The 17,913-nt window shown below is 30.2% G+C and overlaps 1 protein-coding gene across 2 annotated transcripts in view; it reads left to right on the top strand.

Annotated features, from left to right (window-relative positions):
- The window catches only part of LOC125071762 (small G protein signaling modulator 2-like), a 47,892-nt gene that overhangs the window by 12,150 nt on the left and 17,829 nt on the right, over positions 1 to 17,913 (top strand). For both annotated transcript variants that reach the window (XM_047682125.1, XM_047682124.1), the window contains exon 4: positions 11,969 to 12,132. In XM_047682125.1, coding sequence (XP_047538081.1) covers positions 11,969 to 12,132 — 164 coding nt within the window. The remainder of the gene's footprint in view (positions 1 to 11,968; positions 12,133 to 17,913) is intronic.

The raw sequence follows: 17,913 nt of genomic DNA, 5'->3' as shown, positions 1-17,913 counted from the left end.
ATAAATCTGAACGTAGATATAATAGCGGGAACTACAAATCAATTTACAAGTTCAACACGATTGCTAAATTATTTGAAATTATTGTGCGTTATTAATTATATCCTGCTTAATTTTGAAAGTATATGAATTTCAGAACAGGTTATATAACTCGGTAGACACATGTTTTAAGTAAAGTAGTAAATATTTTTATACAAAATTCTACATAACTTAAAAATGCGCTAGCCTAAGGAAAAAAATGTTTCTTGTACTAACATGCAAATCTAATAATATTAAAAATACATTTACAGAAATTGTAAAAGTTTTGATATTATGCACGATGAAATAGTACGATTGAAAAGATATAGTTTTAGAAGAGAAACGATATTACTTGGATTTGGGCCACGTTCAGTGATCACTACCGCCCAGACATCGGTGCCGTAAGTAATATTAACCATACCTTACATCCCCAATGCGCCACCATCTTATTTAACTGATTACTAATTTATATTAAGATGTTACGTCACTACATTAAAAATTTTGTTCGTTATATTTATTTTACTTTTATATACTACAGAATGTATTAATATACAACGTTCGCAACTTTTTGTCATATAACAATACAAACCGCTGTCCCTGGATTTTAAATCTGCAATATCGTCGAAAATATTCATTTAAATTATATTTTGTAAAAGGCCATATTGATCTATATTAAATGCACAATGTATTAAGGGATGTACTTAATTGGATAAGGATTAATACCGTATTGCTTAAAATTGCTTCGTAAATAAGCCATTATTTCTCGTAAAAAGTAAAAGATAAAAAAAATTTATTGTGGCTTATCCCTAAGAGTAGACATATACTATCCTAGATAGATAGAGCCTTTTTGTAGACCTTTTCAAGGTGTACAATACTGCAGTACATTATTTTTAATTTAACTCGTAGGGTTCAGCTAGGGTTTGCAATGTTAGCGCAAAAAAATATCTTTATTTACGACATCAAATTACAAAGCTCTAAAATTATAGGTGTTTCTCTACTATATTCTGCATGTATTTTACATCTTATATTTATACTATCTCATGTGTAACACTCTTGAATCACTCCATCTATTTACAAAAAAACCGCACCAAAATCCGTTACGTAGTTTTAAAGATATAAGCATACACATGGACAGACAGACAGCGGAAAGTGACTTTGTTTTAAACTATGTAATGATAAATATCTGTAGCAGTAAGTTAATACAACGAAGTTACTTTTAATAGTTTATTAACTTAAATTACAAGAAAAATAATCACTAGAGAACCTTGTAAAGACATTAGCTCTAACTTCTAAGGAACGATTAGTCTCTCTGTCAAGGGATTGCCTTCGGGTAAGTTAGCTTGTTCTGTTTATTCCTTGATTTGCGGGAAATATACAGCAAATTTTACTATATACGATTGTTATATATACTTTGATTAATGAAAAGAATAACTACTTGTTTCATTTTAGGTTCAATTTAATGTGATAGAATATATTTATATTGAGGTATTATTTAAGTATCACTTTATATACATCACGATTAAAAATGGCTACTGTATATAAAGCTAGCAAGCATTCTAATTCAATTTATTACCGTTAACCAATTCTTCAGTCACCTTTAAACCTTTTTTTAATAAATAAGTCTTTTTGGATACAATTTTTTTATACATAATTAAAAAGTTAAAGAAGGGTTTAAGCGACTTATTAATATATTTATATCACTAGCTGTGCACGCGACTTCGTGCGCGTTTGAATTTAACAAAAAAGTTATTATTGTAGCCTAAGTTACTCCTTATTACATCAGCTATCTGTCAGTGAAAGTCCCGTCAAAATCGGTCCAGCCGTTCCAGAGGTTAGCCGGAACAAACAGACAGACAGATAGACAAAGATTAAAAAAAAATTTGTATATATGTACCGCGTATACAAACATATGCATTTAGTAAAAAGCGGTTATTTTAATATTACAAATAGACATTCCAATTTTATTATATGTAAAGAAAAGTTTCTTTCTAAATGTCTGTTTCATTTTTTTCCTTAATAACGTTCTTGATTGGCATTATTTGTAATCAGTGATGCTTGTCCGGGCTCCAGAATTGTCGTACATTTCGACTGCGAAAAACAATTTATAAGGATATTTCATTCTTGTTTTTATGGCCTTTATTAAGTGATGCATCTTCAGTATATTTGAGGCTTTCACTTGATTTCTGCAATATAATTAATAACTTATAATTGATTATTTCAAAGGACAACTTAGTTTATTACAATTTTTGTATCGCATTCATATTATACTAGTTATCACCAGCGGGTTCGCTCGAATTATATCGAACGTTGTAGGTATAAATTATATAAATTCGGTTCAGTGGTATAACCATGAAAGAGTAACAGCGGCGGTACAGAGTTACTTTCTTATTTTTAATATTAGTATACATTTGTGAAATTATCCTCGTGGACTAATTCGTCAACGGTTTTCAATATCAATCAATAAGACTAGCCAATTGCGCGGGATGAAAGTGTGCATGCAAACACAAATTCTTTATTACTTAACTCCCATAATCCAATGCAGACGCAAGAAAAAATGATTTATGTTATTTCTAAGGAACGCCAGTGTAAACATTTCACAGTTTCCAAACTTCGTGATTTGATCCTTATTCTACCTCTACGAAATGGGACGGTATTCATTAATACAGTACGTAATAGACTTTGGGGTCCGTCAGACATATTGCATTAATGATTTTAAGATATTAATTTGTATGAAATGTCTAGATAATGCCTGGCGTATCTCTTTAATTTGAATACAATTATCCGATACAATTCGTCTGCCGCCTATTGAAAACAAAAGAAAACTATTGCTGAATTTTCTACGACGTCATGCGTTATTATTCGAATAGAAAATATATTTGGTGACCCAATTACATTTCGTATAATTTAGATGGCATTAAAATACCCATACGTTAACTTTAAATTATATTTTTCACTTTATCTCAACCTCTTTTCTAGAAATAGTAAAAATACGGTTTTACAAGAGCTTAATAGCTCGCTGCTAATGAAAACCGCAAGCAACGTTAATGGACTTTCCATTTAAATCTCATATATCATCCGGGGGATGATAAATGGCAATTTGTAACACGCAATATTATTTCATTCTGAAGAGTGAACTTAATAGATGTATCGATGTTACAATTTGTTTGCTTGTAATATTTGAATTCAAATTGTTTGAAAAATGCATTTTTGTTTTACAATGTTTTATTTAATTTGCAATTTTTGATTCTAACAATTTCCTTTTGTCCTACAGTGATGAAAATGTCGATGGATGATGGTTTAAAAGTTGATCTAAAATTATATTTATTATTTAATTTTATTTTTTCTCGAATTATTATTTTTTTGAATACTTATTACTTTAGAAGTCCGTTATTTAGGAACTGACATGGAAATTTCTTTTTTGTTTAAAAGGTTTTAATTCCCGTTTTGTTCCCATTAAAATTTGACGGAGAAAATTTAAGTCGGTTTTTTTTTTGTTAAAATTGTCTATTATTATTATTAGCTCTGTTACTATTTATCCATTAGAATAAAATCTTTCTTTTGATATAAAATTCCTTGTGTTTAGTTTGTCTATGAACTTTGTAAATATCGCCACATTTTTGCAAGAATACTTACATTTTTTTCTTCTTTATTGTATGTTTCAGTACAAACTCTTCACTAACTTAAATATAAACTATTATTACTATATTATCTCAAAACTCCTTTTCACTCTTTTTCCTTTAGTAACAAACTTTTTCGTCCAAGCAATTCGCTTTCGATGACACTCCATCCCGCATAACCTAAGAGTTAATCGATCAATACTTTCAAAATCCAAGCGAAAGCGTATTATGTAGTATTATGAATGTATATAATGTTGACTGTAATAGAGTTCAAAGCAAAGTAAGAATTAAGTTTTCATGTTATTAATCTCATACTCGGCATGTGTACGATAATGTTGTATCCACCAACCCACATTAAAGAGATCTGTCTTATAAACAAGAGATGCCGTTTCATAGCAGTGGGACGTTCAAGAGTTTCATTTTGACACTTGGTTATTTATTTATTTATTCAATGATTATATATTATTTATTTTTACTGTGCATTCTTTTCGTCGGCTTAAGTTTAAACTACAGTAATCTTAAAAGTGATCGATAGATAAATAATGTACATCCAAATACTGTTTAATGAAAACATTGCAAAAGTTCTTTGTTAATTTAATACTAAAAAAAAATCTCTCAATTACAGATGATGTTTTAATTAAATTTTAAACAAATTTGTTAATAAAAAAAAATGACTTGTTTAGGGAAACTCAATTGATTTATTATGTGAGTCTGCGTATTAGTTTGATCATTTCGAACATATAATACTACATGTATGTACATTTATATATAAGTCAACAATGAGGTTTACTACATTCTCGCCAATACGTCATACGCCTGGCGCTGGTTATACAAAATCGATACGTTACAAGCTACATCACACTATATTGTTGACACTGTAAGCTTGTGAAGTAACGTTTAAGAACAATGACAAAGTAAGGAGCATACAATACGAGTTTACTTAGTAAAATTACTTCTACTGACATAACATAGACTTCTATAATTCTCTAGAAGTATTATTTATACAATAAATAATTGTAAAATGTTTTAAGCTGTGTTCAAGGGATCAGTATTTACGATAAGTATATGTGTATCAAATACTTATTATAAATACGCATACTCATATATGTAACAGTATGACTTAAGGTTATATGTGAGTTAGGTTTAGCCCAGATGCCATTATACTATTCTATATTTAAATATATTAGTGTTAATAATACATCAATGACAACAGAAGTCGATAGATTTTACATATTATATGATTCTGTAGATGTTGTCTTATAGAATTTTTACATTATATTTTCCTAAAACGAAACCTAGTACGGCTAATACAAGCAGGTGACGTGTTGAATAATTTGTCTTAATTACAGCTTAGATCACACATCGAAGTTGTGAAATAGCGATACTCCAATCTGGATTGGCCCAACCGTGGCAGCTTTTATATCAGATACATATTTTTATTTAGCACTGAGAACTAAATGAATTAGTCGTATTACTTAAGATTAAGATTTACGTGTTCCAGACACTGAGCCATTTCGACTCTAATCAATATCAGAAAGGAACATATTCAAATTAATTCATGATCCTATTATGTTTGTTTGTATTCAAAAGATTATATTCTAATAAAAAAGAAAGCTTTCGTATGAAGATTTTCATCGGTATTTATTCGAGCGAATACAATTTCGATTACCAGACATTGTTTAGGAAACATGTTGGGGGTTAAATAGTACGTAGCCTTGACAACGGATCTGCCTTTTCGATAGCCGAGCCGTAGGACATAATTACAAAATCTCATTCAATCGTATCAATATCACTAACAATGTGTATTTACTTAATTGATATGTGTGTAAACATATTATTATTAAACGATACATTTCCGATGCCTAATGTATTAAAGAATAACGTAATTGAAGCGAAGCATTCGAATTATATGATTCGTGTTTTTTTAAATCAATACCAAAAGGTGAAAGTTATTTTTGTTTGATTTCTTCGAGTTTTTATATATAGTTATTTAAAAAAAAAATGTCAAGTAGAATGAAAATTGGCGGTCGGTACGAGCTCTGCCAAATACATAACAGATAACCGAAAAATCGGTATGAAAGATCGGTTGATATCCAAATTCACTTTCAATAAATGGGGTAAAATGAACGATAAATTTAATTCAATTTATTTGTATTACATAGTAAACTTAAAAAAAAAGAATTAAAAAAAATCAGCATTTTCAGCTAAACCTTCGTTTACACGGTACAATTTGATCCGATAGATTTAGAGATTACAAGGTTCTTGACAAACGTTGTACAAACGTTCGTAAAAAAAAAAATCGTGAGTTCGTTCTCGGACTGATAACGCATCAGTTACTACATCAATGTTAGTCTAAGAGAATTCACTTCGTATTTCACACGTGAAATTTCGAAAATCGTCTTGAGGCGGCTTTTTTGATAATTGAATTGTCAATGACTTCTACCACTTTTTGACAATTCATGATCGCGTTCTGCAGTGAGTTTATTCTCAATTCTTAATTAGAATAGTTCTATTAAATGGAAAATTGGTTGCCTAGTTATTGCGTTATGACAGAAAGTATTTTTATGTCGTAATATTATTTATATTTAATTTAGCCGTTGTAAATACAGTATAAACATTGAGAGTAAGTTATCCAGTTTCAATTAGGCAATAAGTGATTGATATATTCATCGTTTTAGCTATAAAACCGAGTAACGATAAATCGTCCAATGAATTGCTCTAATGTTGTTGAATGCCTTAATAACGTAATGGAGCGATGTATGCGGGCTTTCAGTTAGGTTTGACGATTCAACGCAACCAAATAGTCGATAAATGACAATTATAATTCACTAGCTTATCACCAGTGACTTCGTCTGCGTTGAAAATATAATGACATTTCAAGAAATTAACATATTCAGCGATGTGTTTCAAAAGTTACTTAAAAGTTTCGTAATATACTATTTGTAATGTATAATAATACGTAAAATTCTTCATACAAATATTCATAATTAAGCATTTTTGCATTTCTAAATAATACATATTTATCTTACACGGATAGTTAAACTTACGTAGGTATGTACTTAAATCATAGAACATGCTGCTCTTATTACATACTCCCACATTCGGTGGCTTAATACCCAATTTAAAATATTTCAAGTAGGAATTTCAAACAAACTTACCCAATATTTTGTACCTACAATTTGAATAAACTTCTTTCATATTCGGCGGCAAGTTAGCGAACAATACCAAAATTGTATAAAAACTTTTCTGATGTTGATAATATTAAATTTTGGTTTGTATAGTAGTATATTTACACAAAACGTCTTTTCATTATTTTGTTTTTTTTTTTTTAGTGTATATAAAGGGCCTAAATACATGATTGGCTTGGAATTTAATTGGTATAATCAAAGTTTTTGTAAAAATCTATTTTTGAACGTTTTAGAACTTAAGAGAGAAATGAAAACTTTGTCATTTTTGCACCAAGCCAACCTAATCTTAAATTCCAATAATTTTAGCATGTAATGACTTAAATATCTCAAGTACTCTAACTAACAATGTAACGTGACGTAGCTCAGTTTGTTGTACGTTTTTTAAGACTAAAATGGTCTCAACGACGTCGTAAGTTTATAATTTTTTAAGACAACTCGATTAGAAGCTACTCAAATATATAAAATGAACAATATTTTTGCCAACTACCTGCTTTTGGTAGTCGTACAGGTTGTCGCGTTTAGTTATTTTTATTTATATTAATACTATAATAATAGTTTCAAATGGCAAATCTAATGGATAAAACTTGTCACGTGAACCAAGTACTGCTGATTAGGTAGAATCCTGTACTCCAAAGTGTTACATATATTGCAATATTTTAAAGATAGCAACATTAAATTAGATTTTAGTCCTACTGCTGGTATATATGAATATCCTTTATATTTATATGTGGCGAATATTTCCGATATTGATTCAAGTATATATGGGACCTACAAATGACAAAAGACTTGCCCACTTAAAAATATAGTACAGTGCTTCGAGCACTCCCGTTTGGGTAGGTACCATCAATCACATATTCTAGCGCCAAGCAGCGATATTAATTAGTGTTATGTTCTGCTCTGAAGGGTGACTGAGACATTGTAATTACAGGCACGAGATACGTAATATCTTAATTCTCAAAGTTGCTGGTGCATGGGTTTTGCAAGGAATGGTTTATATATCCCAGTTGCTCGTCTGCCTAGATATAGCACTAAAAACTTAGACGTTTTTGTAAGGAGTTAGATTTAAGTGTTTTTATTTCAAGTTTTTTTTTAAGTTTTCGATTATTTAGAAGGAAGTATCTCGCTCGTTTTTTTTTTCTATCTCTCTAGGTAAAAAGTATTGTGCGTTTCAATCACACTTGTTATAGTTTCACATACTACAGTAAGTGTATCTAATACGGACAAAATTATACGAAAAAATGAAGTAATAAAAATAGGTAAATCGAAGTGATTTTAAACGCCACATGATCATTACGTCTATATAGAAAAATATCTAATTACGCAAATACTCTATTTAGGAAAACGACCAAAACGGATGTATACTGTATTGTTATCCATAATATGTTTTTTTTCATCATGAGTCAATAACAATTAAACCTTAAGTTTTATTAAACTTTAGAATAATTTTGACATTTGCATTAAAAATATGTATTTATAAATAATGTCTCGAAGAATAGAAAAAAAAAAATATATATATATATATCAGTCACCTTTGAATAAATTGAGACTCATTTGTTTTCTAAAGATCATTTATTTTTTCAATCCAGTGTGGAGGCCTACTTACATACAAATTAATGTATTATTGAAAATATTCAAATTGTGGTAGATGTTGTTATTTCGAAATATCAATTAATTTCGTCTCTTTCATTTACGAAAGCAATCGTGGACTTAATTAAATTAAGATGGTTTTCCTTTTTGTTATTAGATTTTTATTTTATGTGTATTTATGAATATTTTCCACAACGAATGGACAAAAGTGTTGCAGTCAGATTTACTCTAAGGGTCTTTTTAGTATATAGGTGCATTCTTTATATAACATACAACGATTTTTTGAACGTGGTGACACATTTCTTAACACCAAGTCTTTTCTTTTAGGCTTTGTTAACAACATCATCATAGCAATATGACCTATAAAAGTTCAGTTAATAATCAGAATTTTTAAAATTTTCATTAGAAATAATCTTGCTAATTATTCGATCATTTATATTTTTTACTTTGAGTAAAAGTATCGTCAGTATTACCAATAGAAATCCATTATATAAAAGAGGACCCAGTGTTGAAACTAGTGGAATTCAGGAAATTATTGTTGGTACGAAATCACTTGTGCCCCTACCCAAAACTGTCCCTTGTGCTTGTAGTTACACTGGATCAATCACCCTTCAAACCGGAACACAACCATACTGACTACTGCTGTTTGGCGGTAAAATATCTGATGAGTGGGTGGTACCTATCCAGACGAGCTTCACAAAGTTCTACCTCCATGTATAAATAAAATATATATTAATTTATTTATCACTTTCTAAGGACTGAATATGTATCGTTGTTGCGTGTTAATATACAGGTATATATATATATATTTAAAATTTAATTTAAAAAATTAAATTTCGCAATTAGTATTTCGTACTACATAATTTATTCTGTATTTAAAGAATAATAGTTTAAATCATTGATGTACAAGCTCAAACTTAAACACGCAATGTAAAGCAAAAGCTATTTGTTTTTAAGATATTATTTGCCAATGTAGAAGACAAGCCTTTATAATTTGTAACCTGAAAACACAGACTAAACATGGCATTATTTAATTAGTGATGTTCTTTTTAGGAACGAAATCTGAAAACCTTTGAAGTAATTATATACAAAACATAAAAATGCTACTTTATGGCAAAGATATGTCTTATAATGACGAGAATAGTACTCGAAAAAGTTTGCAATAGTAACATTAACTCTTTTTAACATCTAATGTTATAATTTTTATAATTTAATTAAATCAAACAGCTTTACTTCTCATAGGCTATTATAATTATGTAATCTATAAGAATATTATGAGTGCGAAAGTAACCGTTGAACCGATTTATATGAAAATTGGTATGGAGATAGTTTTAGTCCCGGGGAAGATAGGCAACTTTTTTTTTAATACACATTTCTTGGGGCTTAAATAGAGATGACGGTAACGGATACTTATACGCACATAGGTGAAGTATTATAAATTTTCTCCATGGTAAAGCCGCAGTTTATAATAATTGCATCCGTTGTAAAATGCAGATGTTTCTATTGCTAAATGAAACATAATAAGCTTGGCACTAACTTCAAACCGTTAAGACATAGAGCCCCTTAATAAACAACCCAGTTGAGTTTTTTTACTTCTTAGTTCATTTTTCGTTGGTGTTGAAGTCGGTTAGTTTCTTATTTCTATTTTCTGTTTTTACTGTAAGCATAAAAGCGAGTAGTAAAGTGGGCTAAGAAAACTGTTTACCCGTTATAAAACCAAAGTGCTTTTTTTATAAAAGTTAAAAAATATTTAAGTTAGTTTGTTAGTTACTCTTAGCAGAGCGAATAAACGTTTTGCAATTAGAACAAGTAAATCGCGTTGGGCGACGGCTCGTGATGCCAAAATTGGGGTACACTGAGGTATGGAGTCTCCTGCCTCTCGTGCTCCATAGGTTGCAGCCCGAATTTCATTAGCTAAAATGCAGTTTAAGTCATCAAATTACTTTGTTACATACATGAGAAATAAAATATATACTTATACTTTTATCTTGCAATGTTTTAGAAGGTCAGGTCGGCTTAGGTCATAGTTATTTTATAGGGCCAAAGTAATCCTAACACGTTACGCAGTTTATTTTATTTGGTTTCTATCCAAAAATGTACTTGCAACTACGAGTATGTAGGAGTAATACTGATGTTTTAGTACATTTATAGTTGTTATGATAAGATTAGCTCATAATGTTCTGAAAACATTTGTTTATATAATAGTAAAAAAAAAAATGGGCAGTGTCAATCTTTATGATTTAACACTGTTAAGAGATATAAACAATTCATTATATTTTTAAATTGGCGATTTCATTGCCTGTAATAACGCTGCCTCATTTTCAACTGTAAAAGGTACAAAACGTTATTTTATTGTTTGGCAGTAGAATAAGTATGATAAACGATGTATGTAGGTAGGTGTATATTGCTTAAAGCACGGCTGTATACATATGGAACTTTGCCGTAAACTAAAAGCAAAATTTTCAATAGTGAATGTCTTATAATCTCTTTATCAATGACAACCGATACAGCGTATAAAATATTCCGTAATTGAAACTTTTTTCGACGTTTATAGGTAAATATTATAAGCTGTGTTACAAAAACGAACGCTTTTGAATTCGATGCAAACGAAGTACCCATCGAAGTATGCCTTTAATTCAAAGGCTAAGCCGTCGAGACCATCTTTAAAAGCACTTCAAATTATTTTAAACTTTTAGATTGTAGAGATCGTTTTATATTGAATTTAGTTTCAGAGTACGCTTCACCTTGAGAGCTATCCGAGCGATTGATCAAAATGCCTTCGTTAACTTTTAAACAAGTTAGGAATAATATCTCCGAGATCAAAGATTACATTTTTGAGAAAACTTATTTATGATAAAATGTGTATTGTTGTGTTATGAAATTTATCTTGGAAGCATTTTTTATAATTTCAAAAATATTGCAACAGCTACATTTCAGTGGGTAGTAGGTAAACTATTACTACATATATACAAATGTAATATAAATCTATCTGTGTCATGAAGGTTTCCTCGCGAGTTTATCCTTCACCGCCGAACACGACGTATATTATAAATACAAATAGAAAACATGAAAAATAAATCTGTAATATTTAGTTAGGATTATTATCATGTTCTAAACTCTCAGCCATCTCGGCTTGCATTACATTTTTATAATAAAAAAAAAAACACACAAATAAAATATACTAGATAAAATTTACATAGATCGTATAAAATATCAAATACGCTATTTATATATAAAACGTTATTGAGGCTTATTTTTAAATTATATAATCTTTGGTAGAATTTAGTATATTAAAATGTAAAAATTTAGATTGAATACTTTTATATTAGATAAGCTTCCGTTTTTTCTTGATTACACCGAGACGTGGTTTATGGCAGTAACATAACATTAAAGTTGATTCCAATGAATTTTGAAGTATATTACTTAAACGTAGTTTGTTTTTTAAGTGTCTTTATGTTTTTAAGTGTCTATTAAGTTTGAATAAACGTGCAAAAAAAATGTATATTTAACATTTTAATATGTAATTCTGTGTTATGTTTCTACGAAGTTTTTTTCTTTTAGAACTGTCCAGAAGCTGCTTTAGTGTCAGCTCGAGTTTTGGCTGCCGAAGGGGCTCCAGCTACGCGATCAGCTTCTGGAGTCGAGAGGCGACCGTCAGCTCCACGTCCTCCTCTTAATAAGCGAGGATCTGGCTCCTTGCTGTCACAGCCACCACCACAATCGAAGTAAGTTCCTTCAACTGTTTTATTTACTGTATTTGCTTTTGCACTTAAAACATTAGATAACGTTCGGTAAACTGTTTTCTTTCTCTACACTGTCGTAATAATTGAATTTATATAATGGCTTATTAACATGGTTAAGTGATAACAGATTAAAATTAAGCAATAACAAAACGGCTCATAAATACAACATAATATTCAAACAGTCATAAAATCGTTTACTTCCATATTTATTTCGATCATTACTAATCCATAAAATATTCTAATAAATACTTAAAACGAATAAAAGAATAAAAAGAACGTTACAATTTGCAACAAATTGCGATTCATTAGCAAAAGGGAATGAGTAAAATTTAAACGGACGGCAAATAATTTCCCGGCATAATTGATTAGGGAAATTGAACAGACCGTGAGTTGCGCTACGGATATACATTTTAACGCAATCTCGACAACAGCGCTGATTCTTAATTTATTGAAATTCAATAACACATGTATGATCTTGTTGTAGTTTTTTTTTACGGTACAGACAGATAGGAAAATGATCATAATTAATAGTCTCTGTTATTAGTCTATTATTGTGCAACGTACCTAAAGACCCTTTTATATTAAGCCTATGCTGCATCTGTCTGACTATCTCTCACAGGATTTTTTGTATAAGTCAAGTAGATGAAAATTTTAATAAATAAATGAATAGTACCGTATTCCCACGTATTACGGAACCATTAGACCAAATTACCACTTGACACTTGGCTTTATAACGTACTCAATTATCTTATTACCTTTTTTTACTGAATTTAAACTGGTGTATACTAGTATACTAAATTTTACTCGTTTTAATAGTGCAAAGGTATATAACATAAAAAAAATATATACAATAAATAAATATATTTTTTATATTAAAGTAAATCGTGTAAGGTTGTAAGCGCTTGATTCAGTCCGTGAACACATTTAATTATTCTGTCAATTTAGAGATTTAAAACGATCAATAGACCGCATAACGACGTTAAAGTCGGGGTTCGCCCTTACGCATGGCGATCATGTTTTCAGTGATAAAATATTTTATACTTTTAACATAATGTCTTCTTAAATCAATAAACTTTATAAAAAGTTCTTCGAGTTGCCTAAAATATATTTTTAGTATCTATAAAGAACTTGTAACTTGTCTGTTGTTGTACAAAATGCACAGCACTAGCACTAAATGTTGGTCAAAAGTTAGGAGATAAGGAATTTACGTTAGTAATCGATGTCATTAAAGACCTGCGTCTTTAACGACTAGTTTTATTAATGCATAGTTGAAGCTAAAGTGTGCGCCAACGATCCCGTGGTGCCACTCAAGAGACCGTGGCTGTACAACTGGTTAGTGGTTATGCTGGTGTACTCACTCCAGTGGGTCCCATTTCGTATAAACTTGCTTTTCGTGAAATAACACGTAATTGCATCTTCCTACGATAGAGAAAAATGAGTTTGCTTGAAAGTTCTTTTTTTTTAAGTTAAAATACAAAAATTGTGTTAAATAAGATACGTTTTTGATCATCTATGAGGAATAAATAGAGAAGGAACTTTTGTATAAAACTTTGAAAGTAATCAACTGAAAATAAGATCAGGTATATTTATGTCGAAACATGTGTCGCGTAAATATATAATGTTAATGAACATTATATTAATATGATGTTAAATTTAAATTCGTTGTTCATAAGGAATATCTCACCGCGACCGAGGTGTAGTGCCTTAGTAAGCTATGTAAAAATTCCATTTGAGATATTTTCCAAAGGGAAACCCTACAAAGCCATTCACTAATATATCTATGTTTTAAGATTCTACATCATACATATAAAATTTAATAAAAGTCTAGATAATACTTAATCTACTGCCGATTAAGAAATATTGGTTAAGTTTCGATATTAAAATAAAGTTAAGGCTTTAGTTGTAGATCTCTTTTATATTTAAAAAGTTTTTATTTGCGACGTATGTACATTTCTAGATTATATTGAATATAACTTAAGGATTTATACTTTTTGGATACGTTAGTACGTATATAAAGAAAAAATGTAACAAAAAAATAAATTATACTACATTGTAGCCGCCATTTTTATGAGCGAAGCACAATGTGTTCAATGAATTTGAATGTCCCACTCCTGGGCAAAGGCTCTTTTTGAGGGAAAAGCTATTAACAATACGGGTTGATTCATGACTAATCATTTTTTTATCATTTTATAGATATAAATCTACATTTATCTACATAAAATTAATATAAACTCTTCAAAGCACTTCATGATGTCACAAACATACAAACATTTAAATTATCATATAGTAAGAAGTTAACTTCCAAGTGCCATTTGTTGTAATCTTCTTTACCTGTAATATACACGACATTTATTTATATTATTTAATAATTTTGTGGATTTGTTTTTAAATATATTGTTAAATAGAAAAACAAATATGTCAGAATCTCAGAGCAAAGCTAATGACCCTTTTATAATTAGTTTTTTTATTTTCTTTAAAACTCGCTTTAGGAATTTTTGTATTACGATATAATATTTGGCTAAGAATATTCAAACCCAATAAATATTTGAGATTTTTTTATTCTTTGCTCTTTGACGGCATTATCAAACTTTATATGATACCTATTTCATTATCATTATTGTTGCTATTTAATTTAACTCGTGGCCGCCCATTGGTCGAAAGATATGTAAAAAAATTAGGCTCAGCTGGACGATACCTTGTCTATACTACAATAAAAAAATCAAATGTAAAAAAAAATCATTGATTTTCATCTTTGACTTTGAATATTTCATATTAAAGTAGTGGGTCGCATGCGAAACTACGTATTTAACTGTTTATTCAACAGATTTTTATAAATTTCGAAACTATGGCAATTTTTTTTTATTTAATTTCATTGTAATTTGACGACGTCTGTTCGCACGATATACATTTGTTTTTTTTATACAGCCGCTCTCTATGTGGCCAGTAACTTTTTTCCGCACTCTAAAAATAATTATTTGTTAAATTATAACAATTTAATAAATTTCAATCAAGATTCCTCTTTATTTGTCTTTACATCTACGGCTGGAGCTTTTCAAAATGAGACTATAATCGTTTTTTATGTGCAGCTATTTTCCCATAAGGACAAAAATCGGCTTACGCATTAATATATAACATATTTTGTAGATAAACATGTACGTGTTAAACGTATCATAGTGTGTGTAATGCTTTTTATAATTATTTTAACGTTTTTCTAATGCATATTGTATAAAAAAATATTAGCTTTCTGCACTCCTTCTCAACATAAACTTTAATAGCCAAATTTCGTACACCTCCGTCCCCGTCTTTTTGGTAAAAAGCTATTGCTTTATGTATTAATATAAGTATTAAATATGTTTATATTTCTATTTCAATCTGTCAATAGTGTGCTTCATAAAATTCACATTTTATTACGTTCTTTAATCACTTATTTTTTTGAAAAGCAAGAATTTTTTATTCTTATAAATTTAGAACAAAGAAAAGTTTTATGAATTTAACGGTTGTATTATGTTGAGACTTCAAAGTTCAAGAAATGGAAATTAATTAGGAAATACGTACCTACAATAGTATTTTTGTGGCTCTACAAATATAACATTATTGGTCGTTATTAAATTACTATTTAATTACTTCTGTTTTGGAAAATAATATAAGTGACGACCTCCGTGGTCGAGTAGTGTGTACACCTTTTTTCATGGGTACGCCACTCCGAGGTCCTGGGTTCGATTCCCGACCGAGTCGATGTAGAAAAAGTTCATTAGTTTTCTATGTTGTCTTGGAACTGGGTGTTTGTGGTACCGTCGTTACTTCTGATTTTCCGTAACTTAACAACAAGTGCTTTAGCTTCTTACATTGGGATCAGAGTAATGATGTTGTCCAATATTTATTTATTTATTATCTATAGTGGTATTTATTAATTTTAATCTTAATTTAATCTCATTACCGAAACGAAGTTTAAAAAGCATAATTTATCGAGTTACCGTAAAACAGCATGCACAAGTTTTGTAATTTAAAGTTCGGCAGCGTTGCGCGGATCCAATTAAAAGTAGTACTACGTCATAACGCTTGCACGGACAGGGATGATTGAATTTCAGTACCAAAATAACGACGGTCTTATAATATTTTATTACTGCCAATATTGTTTTTTATATTGAATGCTTACAATAAATATTGATTTTTGCCTTACGCCTACCGACACTTGTATTTTAAATACAATAACGGTTATTAATTGTTCAATCATTGCTGTGTAATAATTTGAAAGGCGCTAATGTAATTAGAGACATTAATACATTACACTTTAGATCCATATCAGCGAAGAGACAATATAAGGAATTCTTTAGTTCGGATATTTGTAGAAGCACCGCCCATTTACCTTCCGACTTACGCAGGTTGTGATCGGACTACGATGATTTGATTCCTATGGCACAGACCGGGACGTGTTGTAGCATAAGGTCAAGGTGCAGGTGAGTGAGATCCTGGTCCGCGAGGTCTGATCGGATTTCTTCCTGCGAGCAATCGTGTCGGCATTACTTCGCAGGAAATCGCCATGGAGACCCGTAGTTTTCTTCTGTGAGACCGTCATGTCTAGAGGGAGACGGCGGAGCGGGAATGGGAAGGGTACCTTTCTGCGAGAAAACGTCTTTATTTTTAGATATATATAAACTTTTTAAATACAAGCCAAAGCCGAGATGCGTTTCCGCAGAAAACACGTTCCACTTAGTCCGAGGCCTCACGTGGGCTCTCCTTTCCTCGATCGAGTCTTAGTATCTACTCGCGAGGCTGTCTGCACCGTTGTCGCTGTCAGGCTAGTAGGGCCAACATTTCTGAAATAAAAGTTAAATGGAAATGGGACTTGAAATGAAGAAATAAATGAGCATATTATTTCGTTTCTTTTATCATATGTTCGCTTTTTAGTAATAATCTGCCAGTGACTTGTCTTGTTAGCGACATTATAGAGTGAAGTACAATGATAAACTAATGTTAAATGAAATGAAGTTTTGGAAACTGAAGTCCAATTGAAATCGTATGCCGCGGCAACATAGCAAACCGATTTGGTTAATACATATTATTCCTATGTGATATACATTTTAAGTTATATATGTAAATGTTAAATTTAATATAAAACTAATAAGGTTTTTGCCATAGTTTAAGCGGTTTATAATGTTTTATAGTTTATTGAAACTGCTTTGAAATCGGGGGATTAAAGTAGGTTGTATATAAAATGTAAAACTTTGTCCTTGAATAAAATATGTAAGGAAAAGGGTTATAGGGTGAAGGATATTAGTTTATTTCAATATAGTTCATAGGAAATAAATTTGCTCGTCACTCGTGTCTAACATAGATTTGTAGCTCGACATTATTTAACTTTGAAAACTTTTCCCGCCACGTGTATATATCGAGGTTAGTCGACAAAATACGCCGACATTTTATACACTGAAAGAAATACAAAAAGATCGTGGCGAGAGTGCATGTCACAAAGAGCTCGGGTTTCCATTAAAGAATTTAAGCAATAAACAGAGAGAAAAAATAGAGGGTATATATTCTTGACCTCATTTTTTTAACAGTTATTGTGTATAATATTTTTATAACTTATGCTTATCAATTTGTAATGAATTATATAAGTAAAGTATATAAGTAAGTATATTTTGAGCAGATTTTTTTATTGTTTAAAAGTTCTTTTGAATTTTGGCTACGGGTTCCAATTTCAGAGTTTCTTTGCAGGATACACTTCTTACAGAGAGAGTTTATATACTGGGTACATAAACTACT

Source organism: Vanessa atalanta, chromosome 20 (assembly GCF_905147765.1).
Source record: "Vanessa atalanta chromosome 20, ilVanAtal1.2, whole genome shotgun sequence".
NCBI classification, from domain to species: Eukaryota; Metazoa; Arthropoda; class Insecta; order Lepidoptera; family Nymphalidae; genus Vanessa; species Vanessa atalanta.
Note: the sequence above shows the minus strand (reverse complement) of the source record. Positions and strands in the feature narration are given on the sequence as shown.